Source organism: Drosophila ananassae, chromosome 3L (genome assembly GCF_017639315.1).
Source record: "Drosophila ananassae strain 14024-0371.13 chromosome 3L, ASM1763931v2, whole genome shotgun sequence".
NCBI classification, from domain to species: domain Eukaryota; kingdom Metazoa; phylum Arthropoda; class Insecta; order Diptera; family Drosophilidae; genus Drosophila; species Drosophila ananassae.
The window spans coordinates 5,352,497-5,370,326 of NC_057929.1; the positions used below are offsets into that span (position 1 = coordinate 5,352,497).

At 46.1% G+C, this 17,830-nt stretch overlaps 1 protein-coding gene across 2 annotated transcripts in view; it reads left to right on the forward strand.

Annotated features, from left to right (window-relative positions):
* The window catches only part of LOC6495667 (epidermal growth factor receptor), a 36,222-nt gene extending 18,507 nt beyond the window's left edge, over positions 1–17,715 (forward strand). The window contains exons 1-5 of one of the 2 annotated variants that reach the window (XM_001959308.4): positions 3,573–4,913; positions 12,567–12,789; positions 12,854–14,028; positions 14,099–14,231; positions 14,296–17,715. In XM_001959308.4, the coding sequence (XP_001959344.1) occupies positions 4,577–4,913; positions 12,567–12,789; positions 12,854–14,028; positions 14,099–14,231; positions 14,296–16,747 (4,320 nt within the window). In that variant the 5' untranslated portion in view covers positions 3,573–4,576 and the 3' untranslated portion in view covers positions 16,748–17,715. Of the gene's footprint in view, positions 1–3,572; positions 4,914–12,566; positions 12,790–12,853; positions 14,029–14,098; positions 14,232–14,295 lie in introns of those variants that run through there. The other variant, XM_014907958.3, reaches the window with a different exon arrangement.
* Positions 17,716–17,830: the final 115 nt, after the last annotated feature.

Here is a 17,830-nt window from a genome sequence, read left to right on the forward strand (position 1 = left end):
TCACGACAAAGCGATTAAAGTCGCGCAAACAATCTGTTATTGGAGTTGTTGCAATTATGTTTACAAAGACATTAAAAGGAACGAAAAGCGAATGGACAAAATACGAATAAAATAAAAAAATACGAGAAACCCAGGCCCAAGCGAGGGTTGAGCTTAAAAAACTGGAAAACCCGACTCGAGAGACGTTGAGGCGTTTTGAGGCACACTCTTTTTATTTGTATTTTGAATTCTTTTTTTTTTTTGTTCCTGGTTGTTTTGTGTTTTTTTGAAACGTGAGTCGTGCAGCAACAACAGGAACAACATCATCATCAGCAACAACAACAATGGCAGAAGACGGCGGCAATCAATAAAAAAAATCAGTAAAAACACAAAACCCAAAAAGCTAAAAAAAACTTTTATGCTAAAACGATGAGATGAAGTCAATGTTTTCTGCGTATTTGCATGCATGCTTATGGTCTGGCTTGGTCTGGCTTAAGGGGGGAGGTTAAATGCTAAAAAAAACTGATGCTATATGGTGTATACGTTGGCCATATAGCTCTACAGACCAATTAGCCCAGACCAGAGGCCAGTGGAATGTACATATCAGCTTGGCCCTAAAGAGCCATCAAAGCCAAATGTGCCGCATCACGTTGCTGGGATGATGTTGCTCCAAACTGAGCAATTAGCTTTAATTCTAAGCAGCTTTTACGGCCATGTGACAACTCGAATGCTGATGAAGCATAACAGCATCCGAATTCTGATCGATCTATCATCGGTGAATGTATCTCTGTATCTGTATCTTTACTTTGCATGTATCTGTATCTGGTAACAATGGCCGGGCAAAAAGGGCTCGATAATCCAATTATGTGGCTTGGGGTCTTAGGGCTGGCACGCGCTTAAAGTTGGCCAAAATGTAAGCTCAATAGGGTCTTAATTGGGAAATATCTATATATTTGTTATGAGAATTAAAATAAATATAATAAAAACATAAAAATTTTCAACATTATCCCAGTATAGGAGCCTATCATCAGCCAAAGAAGATACTTTTTTATGCAATATTATTTAGATTTCTTATTCTTTTCTCTTTTTTCCTTCATTTTTTTTGCCAATTTAGGTAGAAAACATATTACACTAAAATATTGTATACACATTTTCTTTAAATTATAATTTATTATATCTCTTTTTTTGCTGATTGCAACATGGGTAAATGTGCAACACTTCACAATGCTATAGATTCGTTGCGCCTTATGGGCACTCGAGAGGGCTGGCGCAGCCCGATCCGCTCTATCCCGCTCCCTTTACATGCCTCCGCCCCCCCCCCCCCCCCCCCCCCCCCCCCCTCTGACTGTGGCAAGACACTTGAGCGCCTCCTGAGCCGATCTTTTGTTACTGTTAATCTGCGTGGCACTTGAAAGTAACGCCTCGACTTCATCCGACTCGGAGTCTGACTCGCAGACATCGATGATGCCGATGATTCCGACAACCTGTAGAGAGCCCAGGCCCAGGAATCACTTCAAGGGTCTTCTTCTCTGGTTCTCGAGGCTTTCTTTTGAAATTTGGAAAGAAAAAAACAAAAAAGATCATAGACAGATGGAGTGTGGTGGAGTGCCTGGGATTTTTTTTTTAGGAATGGGGGAGGTAAGACATTTTTCCCCGCCTGGCATTTTGTACGCTTCATCAAATGTGTATGGAGAGTCTGAGGGTTTCTTACACCTTTCGTACCTCGTACAGGGTTTACCTGTCGAATGGCTAGTAAAAAAAAAGTAAAAAAGTGGAGATGGAGTGCCCTGAAGAGGTTTCGGAGTTCTCAGATCGTTCTCAACTCGATGTTCGGCTGTCAGTTGCATGCTCTTCGATTTTGACAGATGATTCTGTACGGGTTGGGCACTGGTTTTGGTTCTTGGTTTTTGATTGAGGTCTTCTCGTCTCAGACAGCTATTAATATGTTTGATTATAGCTGCCGATCGGAGCGTAGTAGAAGACGCGTACAAAAGTAAATAAATCTCTGCGGCGCTTTCCCCCTTGACTGTCACTTAGAGTGTGAGTGTGTTGCTCTAACCAAGAAAGTTGAAACGATTTTCAATTTAAAAGTATTTTCATGCTCATTGTTTTTAGAGAGACAATGCCGATGCCTCTTGAATCGCAGCGTGGGATTCACAGTTACAGAGTTATTTGCGCTTTTCCGAGTGCACCTTTTGTCTCCTGGGCGAAACGGTGGAAAAAAAGGTCAAAACGATCTTACCTGACACCGCGATGTCCTTTTTCGCCCGGAGATCCCGCAGAGGACATGGCGCAGGCGTAAAAACCCCGATTTCTTGTGGGCTGGGAACAGGTGAAGACCGAGCGACGATCAGAGGTCCAAAATCTGAGATCTGCCCTAACAATGTTGACAACGGTCGAACAGAAATCGTTGCCAAAAAGACAAATCCGTAGCGCCAGAGCCCACGCAGGCGCAACACAGATACAGATACAGCGACAGATACGGGCTCACATATACAGATACAGATACAAATGCTGAGATCGAGGAGGGCGGCAATATTGTGAGCTTATATGGCAACATTGCCCACACACACTCACACACTTGCACACTCTCGCAGGTGAGAAAACAAAAGAGAGTGTCAGAGAGGGAGAGAGAGTCACCGCTCAGAGAGTATCTGATATTGCTACCTGAGCGGGTTTATGAATTCGCCGCGAATTCGGTGCAACAACAAATGACACTTAACAACAGAACAACAACTGGCAACAACAATAGTGCCAAGAAATTGGGATATACACAACGTCCCCTACCTGTGTGTATGCGACCTGCAATCAATGCGAATCTTAAATGCCCTTTTGACCAGCTGTCAAAGTTACAAGCCAGCCGGATTATCCGCCAAGATTTGCTATTGGAGGTAGGGCCAAATATTGGGAATGAGTTTTCCTTTTTTGTTGGCAAGTTAGAAGCTAGAATAACCTTTTTTTCTATAGAAGTTTTCAAATAAAACATAGAGAACTTCTATCAACTTTATTTCAGTTTCAGTTCAATATTATTATAAATATTGGCATTATATTCCTTAGTTAGGTCTCTAATTTTCAGTAAACTGTTTAAGAATAGATTAATCTTTACTTTTCATTGCTATTAAACTTCTACTATAAATATTATTAATTAAGGACCAATATCCCTGCTAAGTATGCTATACTTTTTAAAACTCCTATTTCCACCAAAGAATCAGAGTTTTCCTGCAGAGCATTTAATGGTCTGTGGAAATTGCTCAATATTTTGCCGTATCGTTTCGTATTACGACGACTTTTTAAAACGCTGCTACGTTTACGATTACCTGTAGATGCCCCCGCTGTCCAGGTGAGCGTGTGGAAAAGAGAGGAGCTCTAGCTGCTCTAGAGACAGGGACGGGGAGAGAGAGAGAGAGGTGTGCAGCTGTGATCGGTTAGCTATTGTGAGAGTTTCTTTGCTTTATTATTATTATTTTTTTTTGACCTGATCTCCGCTTGAGATTTGGTCTCAGCAATGGGCCGCTTACCTTTTTTCCAACCAACGATTTTTACCTGTGCTCCGCTCTCCGAGATACTACGAGATACATATACATATATGTGTATATCTGGCTGGAGCGGGAGAGAAATAAAGAGTTTTTTTGGGCTACGGCGGTGGCTTCGCTTTTGGTTTCAGTCTCGAATCGTACTTGTTGCTGCGCAGACGCAAATCGGTCGGAACGGAACGGAACGTATAGATCCTCGATCGCAGAAAACAACAATCTTTGCTCTCGATCGGATCGTGGCGATTGCTAATTTGCCTTGCCCATCGTGCTAATCGAGGAAAAATACAAATACCCCATAATACACATAAGAAATCGGTGAAATCCGTGATATCGGCTATTAGTGCAAAAAAAAAGAAACAAGTGCTCCGGCATTATAGTATACGTTATTTTGTGAATTCCCCGCTAATTGGCCAGCCAAGAGTGCCAGAGTGCCAGGCCAACCACCCATCCATCAAAATCGTTTTGCGGTGGCAATTGTGTTATATTTTTTGTGCAAATTAAACAAATAAAATAGTAAAGATAAAGGGAAAAGTTAAAGAAAAGTAGCCACAATTGCTTAGAGCTGCGCCTGCGCGCGCTCCTTAACCTCAAAGTCTCCGGACGACAAGAAGCTGAATAAAAAATGTACAAAAAAGCCTTCGGACGACTCTTGTGGCTCGTAATGTGAAACTGGTTCCAAACAAACACACACACACACTTCGGCCATAGCCACACACACTCCGGCATAAACCCACTCGAAAACACACACACCGTGAAATGTAAACACCAACACAGTGGCGAATTGCAACGACAACAGCTTAAAAAAATACAAAACCAAACAAAAAACGCAGCGAAAGAGTTGAAATAAAATTTATGAAAAAGTTTTTATTTTTGGCACGCAAAGCTGACCGAGCAAAAAAAAAAGATATAAAGTAAAGTTCGCAGATATAAAGTGAAATATATAAGAGCCAAAGATAACCCTATGACGTCAGGGGTTATAGCTCGGAGCAGGGCTTGATTGGAGACCCCCAGAAAGCTTGGCTTTACCAACAGAAGCACCCACCAAATCGAATCCCAGAAACAGCATGCTGTTACGGCGGCGCAACGGCCTAGGCCTGCCCCTGGTACTCCTGCTTTTGGCCCAAATCATCTGCCGTTGGCCCGCTTCGGCGGCCCGTGATCGCTATGCCCGCCAAAACAATCGCCAGCGACACCAGGACTCGGAGAGGGATCGTTACCGCTACACCAGCTCCTCCTCCTCGAAGGATCGGTCCAGAGGAGGCGGTGGCGGCAGCGGCGGAGGAGGAGGAGCCGTTCATGTCGGTCATGGCACTAACTTTGCCCTAGGCCTGGGACCCGGTGGCGTGACTATTGCCAAGCCCCTCGACGAGCAGAAGTCCAACAAATTTGTAAATGGAAAAAGTAAGTCCACAGGATCATCCATATATATGTATATACTCTCCGACCATATCTACCATCCATCTTCGTAAAGGCACCCCATCCATCACAATGTGTTTATGTAGATTTTGGCTGCCCATATATCAAAATAAGTGAGAACAAAAATAAGAAAAAGCCAAGACATCCAACAAGCCAGCCAGCCAGCCATTGAGCCAACCATCCATATCAGCTTGGTTCTGTTTTTGGGGTTTTCGGTTTTTGGAGTTTCGAATTGTGGCGTTTGGGTTTCCATTCCAGCGATATGCTATTCATTATCTTATCGCTGGTCGTGTGCACGGTGGGTTCTTGTTTTGGTTTTGTTTGCCTCTTATGCTGCAGTGCATATAGAAACATATATGTTATATGGTATATGGTGTATGCATCGGCTGCATTTTGTATTATGAGGTCTTATCGGTCCCCTTCCCAAAACCAGGTAGCACTGGGTATATGGAAAGTATGCTAAATGCTTATAAATCGTATTAAGTTTCTCTTAAAACTAGTTCATATTTTAATATCTTTTTAGTTCCTAGTATATCTCACTGCTTTTGAAACTGTTCCCTAGCATAACTTGCACATTAAGTATACGCCAGGGTATCCCCTTCGTCCAGTATCGTAGCTCTGCTTATTTTATACCTGCCCTTTGCTGCTGGTCTCTCACCTGCCCTGTCTCACCTCTTGACTTGGCGCTGGCTTAGTTAAAGACTCTTGTGTGCACTATCGCCCTCCGTTTTTTTTTTATTTTTGTTATTTTTGGGTGCCCCCCCTGCCACAAAATCAGATATCATCGCAAACAACAAATACCAGAACTCAGACTGATTAGCCAAGGAGAGCATTTCGTTATGCATTTCGTAATGTCAAATGTACAAGGTAACGCTGTAGAGTTAGTAATGTTCAAATTGTTTCACTTTTTAGCTCGTTTTAGGGTCTGTCTGGGTCTGCGTGCACTTTCCACTGCATCAGCAACAATTGCAACTTGCACCGACTGTATCAGAAAACAGAACCAGAAACAGAATCAGCAGCGACTAGCGACACAATTTCCAGTTAAAATTGCAATTCATAATTTTTGTTGACTTGGCGGTTTTGGCTTCTGGAGGTTTCTTTATTTTCTTTTGTGGGTTAAAACGCTGTGTTGTTGGAGGGGGGGAATAATTATTAGGAACGTCGTCTGGTTATTTGAACAACCATTTGGGCACAAATGCTCGTCGGCCAATTTAATGAACAGCATTGCGTGCTTAGTATCTTCGTATCTGTTTGCACAATACTTTGAGGCAAATATTTGGCGGACAAACAAAAAAAATATATATGTATGCATATATTCAAGACCACCATCCCCACCATCGATACTCAGTATTCAGTGATCTTGTAGCTGCAAATTAATAACTGAATGTGCGTTCTTCCCCGCCCCGGTTCACCGGCAACCCGCAACTGTGCAAATATTGATAGGAAAACTTTGGCCTCGACGGGGCCTCTATGCTAATGGGGTGGCATTTGCGCCATAGCCGGATATGGCTAGATAAGCCAACTGGCTATCAGGCCCGCCAGGTTCCCCAAGCCCCAGGCTTAGGATTCCGCCGCCTTTGGGATATCACACTATTAGTTTCGATACGGTAACCCCATTTTGTGCATTTTTTTTTTTTTTCGCACAGACGATCGCTGCTGTCACGATGCCTTTTCCGCTGAAATGGCTCGAGTTGTTTGCTCATTGCTCTGGCTGTTACTGTTACTGCTTTTTTTTCCACTGTTTATGACCATAAATAAGCACAGCTGCGAGGAATATGCAAATAATGAATGGCTAGAGAAAAGCCTGCACGTGCAAGCGAATCGAAATCCCCTGAAAAGTATGGATCTATAGTGGGGGATATAAGGTTGGGGGACCTGGGAAAATCTAGCAACTGGCAGTTATAGTATTCTCAATTGGATTTTGACGCCTTAATGGCCTTAACCCCAGGTCTCAAACAATCTGATTGTACTAGAAAAAATACATTAAACAAATATTGCAAAAGTCTGGGAACTCCCCGCCATAAATTTCATTTCCTAGATCATTTCTATATTTATTTTAGAAGCATGATAGACTTTCTAACACAAAATTGTTATCAATTTTTATTTGTCATAAGAAAATAATGCCTGTCAATTCATAAGAATTGTTTTTGAGTTTCATTTATCAATAGATGACATGTATTTTCCTATGAAATAAATAAATTTTTATTTTAATCAGCTAGCTTCTTAATAGGTTTCTTTGCGAAAATGTTTTTAAATATTTTCGTAAGAATTTGGGAGCTGAAATCTCTGTTCCACCTCCGCCACACATCTATGTGTGTACCTCCCCCCATAGACCCACACACACACGCTTTCGGCCCATCTCTTGACGGCTTTGGAGTGTGCGTGTGTGTGAACGCTCGAAAAACCGCATTCCATAGACCATAGTATTGGCTTTTCTGAGTCCAAGTCGGAGTCCAACCAGCATCCTCAACGCCCCAGCCCCAGCTCCAGCTCCAGCCCCAGAGCCCCTCCTGCTCCCTGCTCCAAGCTCTGGCTAATTACCGCGTCAGGCACGCGCTACCCTTGCCAGTGTGCGTGATCTGGCTGTATCTGTGTGCGCTTTGCATTTTTCTATAATACTCCTGATTAAGCCATCATATCAAAGAAATAATGGCCAGCTTTTCAGTCAAGTTTGAACTTTAAGGCCTCGTCGTTTCATATTTGTTTTGTTTTTTTTTTGCCATTTCGCAGTTGCTGTTGCAGTTGCAGTTGTTGTTGATGCATTAGCGTTGCATTTACTTTTAGCCGTTCAACTACTTCCAGCAATTTTGTGTTCAAGTCGAAATACTGGTTTTCTAAAACCCACACACACATGCACAGAGAGCCAGAGAGCCCAGGTGAGACTCCAGGTGAGAGGAATTCTCTCTCTCTCTGTCTGTCTCTTTGACTGCTGCGATTGCGCAGTCTTACTTGTTGATTGTTTTTCAAAAATCGGTACAGAGTTCTATGGATTTTTATTTATTAAAATAAATAATAGGAAATAAAATAGTATATAGTATGGAAATACTTCTATTATTCGTTTTGTTTAATGGATTTTTTAAACTGCATGGGACTTAAGTTAAGTCACTTAACCCCTTTACCTTTTCTTCATACTTCTGTTACCTCTTTTTTTTCCGCATGTGGGCGTTCGATTTCGAAAACCAAAAGCCAAAAACCTAGGCTGTCGGTTTTTCTGCCCACGAATCTTATATTATTGTGGCTTTTGCTTCCGAGACTTCTCCCAGATTTTCTTTTCTCCAAACCGTCTCTCCACGAACTCTCTGCAGCCAGTTCTATGCCTAAAAATAGTTGCGAATGCGCAAAATTTTCAAAAAGCCAGGCAGCAGACCAAAAATGGCGCCAGGGCGTGCTCATTAAGCCAGATTTGAAGCCATAGCCGTAGCTGCATTTGAGCCCAGTTGGGGAGCTTGCCTTCCATTCGACGGGGGGGCCAGGAGGCAGTCAAGAACAAAGACTTCAGGCAACGAGCAGCGGGCTAAAAACAATAAGCTTATCTAATCAATAATAGGGTTGCAACAATAAGCGGGTTGCTGTTGTTGTTGCTGTCGTGCCTCACGACCTTCGTACACGAAAACCCGAAAGAAAAAGAAGATGCTGATCATGATGACCATTATATCCACAAGGGGCTGTGGCAGTGGCAGGGGTATGGAGGCTGGACTGGACTGGGCTGGGTGCAGGGAAACCAGCCACAAGGCATCATCATCATCGTCGTTGTGGCTGCTGTTGTTGCATCTTCGTTGTCCGATTTGCCTCTGAGCAGGCACTGTAAGAAATTTCCACATTGTATTTATTTAAATTATCTATAAAGAGTGAAGTAATGCCCTAAATTTTCTGTCAGTGTCTTTGTTTGGCAGACCGTCGATTGTCGGTGCTTTGTTGTTGGGTCGACTTGGCTCGGAAATTTGTTATGCCAAGCTGAAGATGCGCCTGCGCTTGCAGCGTTTTCTGGTGAAGATGGCTTGGCCTCTGTCCGCCTCCCGAGCGTTGCAGCAACACCCTCCTTTGCTCCATCCGAGCTCCTTGCCACTAAGCACCACCACCACCACCACCACCCGCTGCAGATGCGCTTATTTGCCTTCGCCTTCGTGACGCCACGACGCGAGCATAGAACACAAAAGCAATAACAACCACAGCAGGCCAAACAACAACAACAAACACGAAAGAAAGTTGCCGCAACAGCATTCTGCAAAGCAATCGCAGAAAGAAAGAAAAAAAAATTGCCACAGAGAGAGGAAAAATTGCAAAATCCGCGCACGTAAGCGGCGGCCCGGCGGAGACTTTAGCTTTAAAGCCCCAATCAGACTGATCCCCACCTCAGATCCCTCCCTCCCCACTGGCCACACCACCCCTCGACCATAATGAGCTGCGTGTTTTTAATGGCCGCACAAATGAATTTATTAAGCACTTTTACACAATTTCATTGTAAAATAGGCGCGTGCCGTGCCGCAATGGTCTGAAATTGTCGCAAAACAGTTATGAATTATTTATGTGGCGTTTCTTCAAGAAAAAAAATAAATCAAATCACATAAAAGAGAAATAAACGATCAAGACGATATGGCGATCGAATTGCAATTGGTATCGGAATTGGACTGCAATGTGGACGTTAATCTATGACACCTTGCGATCGAGTGGCAGCTGCATCATCTGCATATGGGGCCCGATCGCTGAAACTTTCACCGTCCGATCAACCAGAGTGATCCGTGGATCAATCTACTTGTACGTCAAATATCTGGCTAAGACCGGAGACCCACAGATAGCCAGAGGCAATAACGGAGTCCGGTGGCCGATAATTTGATCGAATCAAAATTGGTTTGTGTGTTTCCCCAGCCTCCCATGCCACATCATCCCATGCCCCCACCATCATTCTTCTTCGATCTTGAAACTCTGAGAAAACAAAGCATTCTTAATGCCCTTTTAAATCTTTTGTTATATTACAACAAAATCTAGACAATTCTTGTTCTTCGTGTTGCCGCTGGCAGTAAAGGTACACAAAAATGTTACCAGCAACAGCAACAACCAATGTGGTAGAATCCAATGAGCAATCCAGATGGTCTTGGTTTCGGTTTCGGGCCATGAGTTAAAAATCTTTTCCACGAAATGAAAATACATACAAACGAAAAATGAAGAAAAAAAAAAAAGACCATACTTCAAGATACACAGATACAAAGATACAAGACACTGGGAAGGGAACACAGAGAGAGAAGAGATACAGATACAAAACGTGAGCAACAAAAACTGTTAAATGCGCAGAACCGGCTGAGCGAGTCGACTCCGCTGCAGCAAAGAGGGTACAAGGGGAGAGGAAGAGAGAGAGACAGAGGGGGCGAACGTCAAGAACGTTTTGCGTCTAGGCCAGAATCGAGGAAAACTTCAGGTCCAAAAGTCAAAGTGGCCGATGGAAAAGTCAAAGAATCGATTATTCAGTCTTCTTGCTTTCTTCTACCAATGCCCAGCATCACATACACTGAGAGAAATAGAACTAACTAGTAGGCTAGTACTAACTTTAAGATTATTTAGATGCAACTTCTTTAGATGAAATATGAAAAGATAATAACTTCTATATAGAACTCTTTACATATCTGGATAGAGTATATGCATATTTTCTCTCAGTGCCCTTGCAGCTTCTTGAAGCCTTGGTGAAAAGGCAAAACGGCAGCCGCAGAGCCCAGCTCAAAAAAACAATATTTAGAAAGTCAGCCAGCAAGCACGGCAAAGTAAAGTTTGAGGAATGCGGTTGCCTATTAATCAGTACGTCAGATGGAGCCGTTTCCCGGGGCCAAAAAGGGAAACAGGGGAGGGGACAGCGTGTCCCGGGGTGAAGGGCAGGCCATAGAGTCGTGTGTGTTGATGGCTTGGCATACAAATCGATAAACAAATACAAAGATTTTCTTCAATGCGAGTGTGTTGGGTTGATTAATCTCGATGCGATGCTGAAGTTCGTTGCCTAAGTCTTTTGTTTTAATGAGCACATCATGAATTATGACTTTGATTTGTGCTGAGACTTCGAGTTCTTACCTTCTCGCTTCAAGCATCGTCTTTGGGTCGCCACTCTGCCACTCTGCCACTCATTAATGTTGCCACACTTAGCCTTAGCCTAAGGATTACAAATTAGCCTTTTTGTGAGCTTCGTCTGATGCTGAGGCGGGCGTGTCTCTTGCTCTGGCAGAAAAAGAAAAATCGCAAATGCCCCCACCAGGCTTCGGCATCGTTCGATTCGCAAGAAACCCGAGTTGAAGCTTTTGCCTGGCAGGGAATCCACCACCATCCCGACAGCATCGTCGTGGCTTAAGTTTCAGGCTTGGGACATGAAAAACCTGGCTGATAAATTGTCCGCGATAAAGCCCAGTCGCGGAGCTCGGCTTGAAAAGGGTTTCGTGATGTCGGTATGAGAAATGAAGGCGGCGACTCTGGCTGCTGCCCAGCGGCAAACCTCAACGAATACCAAAAACAAAAAAGAATACAACAAAACCAACAACAACAAAACAAACAAAAAAAAAGCATCAGAAACAAAGCTTAAGAATTTGTACGAAAAATTTTTGCGCTTCGAATGCTACAGCCGCTTTTGATCAGTGTCCAGCGACAAAGTCGAGGTCCCAGTCGTGGCCTCACCTTCGGCGCATCTCCGCAGAAACCTCAAACCCCAACCCCAATACCAATCCCCACCCATTCCAGCGGAATGCATGGGACGCATATCTGGGGGCATTTAACTTTTTCTTCCCATCGCCAGGATGGAATTTCTCTCTGATTCTGGCGACAGAAATATTTTTACCTTTGGTTGGTTCGTTCGACGTTCTTTTTCATAATTATGTGTATTTCTTCTTCGGTTATTTGTTCAAAGGAAATCAATAAAATAAATGAGAAGATGCTGCAACGTAGCGAGCGGCCATTTTGTGGATAATTAGTTGGGTGCACCGCGATATGTAGGTTTGGTCTCTGGCCGCATCTTAATAATGGGGTTTTCGGATGTGGGTGTCTCTAACTCTGACTCCGGTTCTTTCAACTCCAGCCACTGACACATGGCACACTTTTGCGGCCCACACGGGTTAGCCCACACGGCTACACATGTGTGAGCCCTTTTCGAAGAATCTCTGATGAGTATATATGTATGTATGTGTGTATATGAAATTGTATCTATCGGATGCAAATCAATGAAGTTGTCGCCGAAGATGTTCGACTACGCGAGCGGCTAAAACAGGTCGCTGACTAATGATAAGAGACCGTCTGGGTATGAGATGAGATGCGAGACTGCGTGGGCTGCTAATTATTAAAAACGCCAACTGACTTTGAGTCTCTGAATCTGAATCTGAATCTGAGTGAGCCGCCCACTGGTTTCGTTATTGTTTCTACCTCATTTTATTGCTTCCGAGCAGCCAAGTCTCTCCCAGCCAAACTATTTCCGTTTACGACTCCCCGAGTCGAACTGAAATTAATTTCCCAACATGTCCGAGCATAAGTCAACACCTACCCGACCTGGTGGGCTGTGGGATAATTAGACAGTTTAGGGTCAGTTGCTGATCGAGACCCTTTCAAAAAACACATTAACCTGTAAACCCACCCACGATACTACAACGATTTCCCTTTTCTTTTCACTCTTTGCAGTTTGCATCGGAACCAAGTCGAGACTGTCGGTGCCCTCGAATAAGGAGCATCACTATAGGAATCTGGTCGATCGGTATACGAACTGTACCTACGTGGATGGCAACCTGGAGCTGACCTGGCTGCCCAACGAGAATCTGAATCTGAGCTTCCTGGAGAACATCCGGGAGGTTACCGGCTACATTCTGATCAGTCATGTGGACGTCAAGCACGTGAAGTTCCCAAAGTAAGTTTCAACGCTAACAAGCCATCTGGAGGCACATCCTGACCCTTGCCTTATTCTTTTCCAGACTGCAAATCATTCGAGGTCGTACCTTGTTCAGTTTGGCCGTGGAGGAGGAGAAGTATGCTCTGTTCGTCACCTACTCCAAGATGTACACTCTGGAGATGCCCGATCTCCGGGATGTCCTCAACGGCGAGGTGGGCTTCCACAACAACTACAATCTCTGCCACATGCGCTCCATTCAGTGGAACGAGATCCTGACGAACAATGCCAACGTGACCTACAACTATAACTTCACGGCACCGGAGCGTCAGTGTCCCAAGTGCCACGAGTCCTGCTCGAAGGGCTGCTGGGGCGAAGGACCCATCAACTGCCAGAAGTTCAGCAAGCTCACCTGCTCGCCCCAGTGCGCCCAGGGTCGTTGCTTTGGTCCACGACCCCGGGAGTGCTGCCACCTGTTTTGCGCCGGCGGCTGCGTCGGTCCCACGCAAAAGGATTGCATCGCCTGCAAGAACTTCTACGACGAGGGCGTCTGCAAGGAGGAATGCCCGCCCATGCGCAAGTACAATCCCACATCCTACGAACTGGAAGCGAATCCCGAGGGCAAGTACGCCTATGGAGCCACTTGTGTCAAGGAGTGTCCCGGCCATTTGCTGAGGGATAATGGTGCTTGTGTGCGCAGCTGTCCCCAGGACAAGATGGCCAAGGAAGGCGAGTGTGTGCCCTGCAACGGGCCATGCCCAAAAACTTGCCCCGGCGTGTCAACCCTTCACTCCGGAAACATTGACTCCTTCCGCAATTGTACGGTTATCGATGGAAACATTCGCATTTTGGATCAGACCTTCTCCGGCTACCAGGACATCTATTTAAACTATACAATGGGTCCGCGTTATATCCCCTTGGATCCTGAGCGCCTGGAGGTGTTCTCGACCGTTAAGGAGATCACTGGCTATCTGAACATTGAGGGCATCCACCCGAGGTTCAAGAATCTGTCGTACTTCCGCAATCTGGAGATCATCCATGGACGCCAGCTGATGGAGAGCCTGTTCGCCTCCCTTTCTATCGTGAAGTCGTCTCTCTACAGTCTGGAGTTGCGCAACCTGAAGAGGATTAGCGCCGGCAGTGTGGTCATCCAGCACAATCGAGATCTGTGCTATGTGAACAACATTCGTTGGTCGGCGATCCAGAAGTCGCAAGAGTCCAAGGAGTGGATTAACGAGAACCTCCGAGCTGATCTGTGTGGTAAGTACTTTGAATTGTTAAATAATCTCTTCCGGATTGTCTAATCAATTGATTCCTTTCCATCTTTCAGAGAAAAATGGAACTGTTTGCTCGGATCAGTGCAATGAGGATGGCTGCTGGGGAGCCGGTCCAGATCAGTGTCTCAACTGCAAGAACTTTAACTACAGTGGCACCTGTATTGCCGATTGCCGTAATATATCCAAGTAAGAACTACTTTTAGACTCTGACGGAAGAAAATCTCTAACCAGTATTCTTTTTTTCATCCAGTGCTTACCGACACGATTCAAAGACTTGCCGTATATGCCACGAGGAGTGCAAGACTTGCTCCGGTCCCGGCGCGGAGGACTGTGACGAATGTGTCCATGTGAGAGACGAGCAGCACTGTGTTTCCGAGTGTCCCGAGAACAAGTACAGCGACAATGGCATCTGCCGCAAGTGCCACGCCACCTGCGAAGGCTGCACAGGGCCCAAGGATACCATAGGTCTGGGAGGATGTACGAGCTGCAACCTGGCGATCATCAACAACGATGCCACTGTAGAGCGCTGCCTGCTGAAGGATGACAAGTGCCCGGACGGCTACTACTGGGAGTACGTGCATCCGCAGGAGCAGGGCACGCTGAAACCTCTAGCCGGAAAGGCCGTTTGCCGAAAGTGCCATCCCCGCTGCGAGCTCTGCACCAACTATGGCTTCCACGAGAAGGTCTGCTCCAAGTGCACGGGTTACAAGCGGCGAGAACAGTGCGAGGACGAGTGCCCGGTGGATCACTACACGGACGAAGAGCGACGGGAGTGCTTCGAATGCCATCCGGAGTGCAAGGGCTGCACGGGTCCGGGTGTGGAGGACTGCCTGGCCTGCCGCAACTTCAAGCTATTCGATACCAACGAGACCGGTCCCTATGAGAACTCCACCATGTTCAACTGCACCTCAAAGTGTCCCCCGGAATTCCGTCATGTCAACTACCAATCCTTGTCGATCGGACCCTACTGCGTCTCCAGTCCTCCGCGAAGCAGCAAGATGACCGCCGGCCTGGATGTCAACATGATCTTCATCATCACTGGGGCTGTCCTCACGCCCACCATCTGCATTCTGTGCGTCGTCACCTACATCTGCCGCCAGAAACAGAAGGCCAAGAAGGAGACTGTGAAAATGACCATGGCCCTGTCCGGCTGCGAAGATTCGGAGCCGCTGCGACCCTCGAATATTGGCGCGAATCTCTGCAAGCTGAGGATTGTGAAGGATGCTGAGTTGCGGAAAGGAGGCGTCCTCGGAATGGGAGCCTTCGGCCGTGTGTACAAAGGTGTCTGGGTGCCGGAAGGCGAAAACGTCAAGATTCCGGTGGCCATCAAGGAGCTGCTCAAGTCCACGGGCGCCGAATCCAGCGAGGAGTTCCTCCGAGAGGCCTACATCATGGCCTCTGTGGAGCATGGCAATCTTCTCAAGCTCCTGGCTGTGTGCATGTCCTCGCAAATGATGCTGATCACCCAACTGATGCCGCTCGGCTGCCTGCTGGACTATGTTCGGAACAATCGGGACAAGATCGGATCCAAGGCCCTGCTGAACTGGTCCACGCAAATTGCCAAGGGCATGTCCTACCTGGAGGAGAAGCGACTGGTTCACCGCGATCTGGCTGCCCGCAACGTGCTTGTCCAGACACCCTCCCTGGTCAAGATCACCGACTTTGGCCTGGCCAAGTTGCTCAGCAGCGATTCCAACGAGTACAAGGCGGCCGGTGGCAAGATGCCCATCAAATGGCTAGCCCTGGAATGTATCCGCAATCGGGTCTTCACCAGCAAGTCGGATGTGTGGGCCTTTGGTGTCACTATCTGGGAACTGTTGACCTTTGGCCAGAGGCCGCACGAGAACATACCCGCCAAGGACATCCCCGACCTGATTGAAGTTGGCCTAAAGCTGGAACAGCCGGAGATGTGCTCTCTGGACATCTATTGCACCCTGCTCTCCTGCTGGCACTTGGATGCCGCCATGCGACCCACTTTCAAGCAACTGACCACGGTATTTGCGGAGTTTGCCCGCGATCCAGGTCGCTATCTGGCGATACCCGGCGACAAGTTCACCCGCCTGCCGGCATATACGAGTCAGGACGAAAAGGATCTCATTCGGCGATTGGCGCCCATGACAGATGGCTCCGAGGCGATGATCGAGGCCGATGACTATCTGCAGCCCAAGGCTATGCCGGGTCCCAGTCACCGCACCGACGGCACCGATGAGATACCGAAGCTGAATCGCTACTGCAAGGATCCCAGCAACAAGAACTCGAGCGGCGGCGACGACCAGACCGACTCCAGTGGCCGGGAGGTGGGTGTGGGAAATCTGCGCCTGGATCTGCCGGTCGACGAGGATGACTACCTGATGCCAACGGGTCAGGGAGCCGGACCCAACAACAACAATAACACAAATAATCCCAACAATAACATGGCCGCTGCGGGTGCCACCGCCGGCTACATGGATCTCATCGGAGTGCCCGTGAGCGTGGACAATCCGGAGTATCTGCTGAATGCGCAGACCCTGGGCACAGACATGGCGGCGCCCATACCAACACAGACTATTGGCATTCCGGTGATGGGTGTGCCGGGGACGCTGGAGGTCAAGGTACCGATGCCAGGCAGCGAACCGACCAGCTCCGATCATGAGTACTACAATGATACCCAGAGGGAACTGCAGCCTCTGCACCGGAACCGGAACACGGAGACGAGGGTGTAGCCACCACCCGGCCTGCAGCTCGAACTTCAGCGGGATCTTGCCACACAACAGCCAAGTGCCTTTGGAAGCCATACGGATCAAGAGGATGGGATATCTTCAGTCTTTGAGATAGAAGCACCCAGACCTGATCCGTAGAATTGTATATTACTATCCGATATTACTCTCTAGTGTACTTAGCCAGTCTTTCTACTCCACTACTATGTGTATACTTCTCTGTCCTAGCCTCTAGATGATGAGTAGTAGTCAGCAGGATCGCACTCGCGCATCCTGCGCCTGTAGATTCCATGTAATTACGAGAACAAAACACCGATAGTGCATTTCTTAGACGTTTCCGGTTTAGGAGCCAGCCATGATCCCCTGATCTCCTCAGCCGGGATCGGCTCGACCGGAGGGCGCACACTAAGCTAACAACCTACATATTTCTAGTTCATTCAACTGCATCAAAATAACCTTCTCTATTTGTACTTTAGCCGTAGAATCGTAGTGCCTAGTTTCCAACTGTGATATATTTATAGGAATCGACCATAAGGACTTCTTTTTCAAACAAACGATGAACAAATCGAACGACTCGACACTCGAAAGATAAATACAAAATAGTAGAAATAGCCAGATACCGATCTTATGCAATTTTAGGCCTAGTTTAAAAATCCCATTCGATATCAAAACTTTGACTAACCGGAAATCAAATCCCGAGCGTGCCATGCATCGATCGATGCAATTCTCCTAAAGATTTCGAATATTTTGTTGGCACACTAGCGTGTAAGTGAAAGTCTAGGCGATATGTTACTGATCAAAGATATATAAGTAATCCCCACAAAAACACATATATGTAACTCTAATATACAACATACATGTCTACTTATTTGCCAAGTGCGGTTATGCATAAACAAAAATATGTTAATTTAATTTAAATTAGGCTATTTACGTATACACGAATATATATAAAATAAAATTATTTTCAATAAATATAAAACTGTTTGTTAATATGGGAAATCGATTTAGGGAAACTATTTTAATCGGGAGTTACCAAAGAATATAAAAGAAATGGAATATAGTTGGATGATCCTCCCATTATTCGTAGGA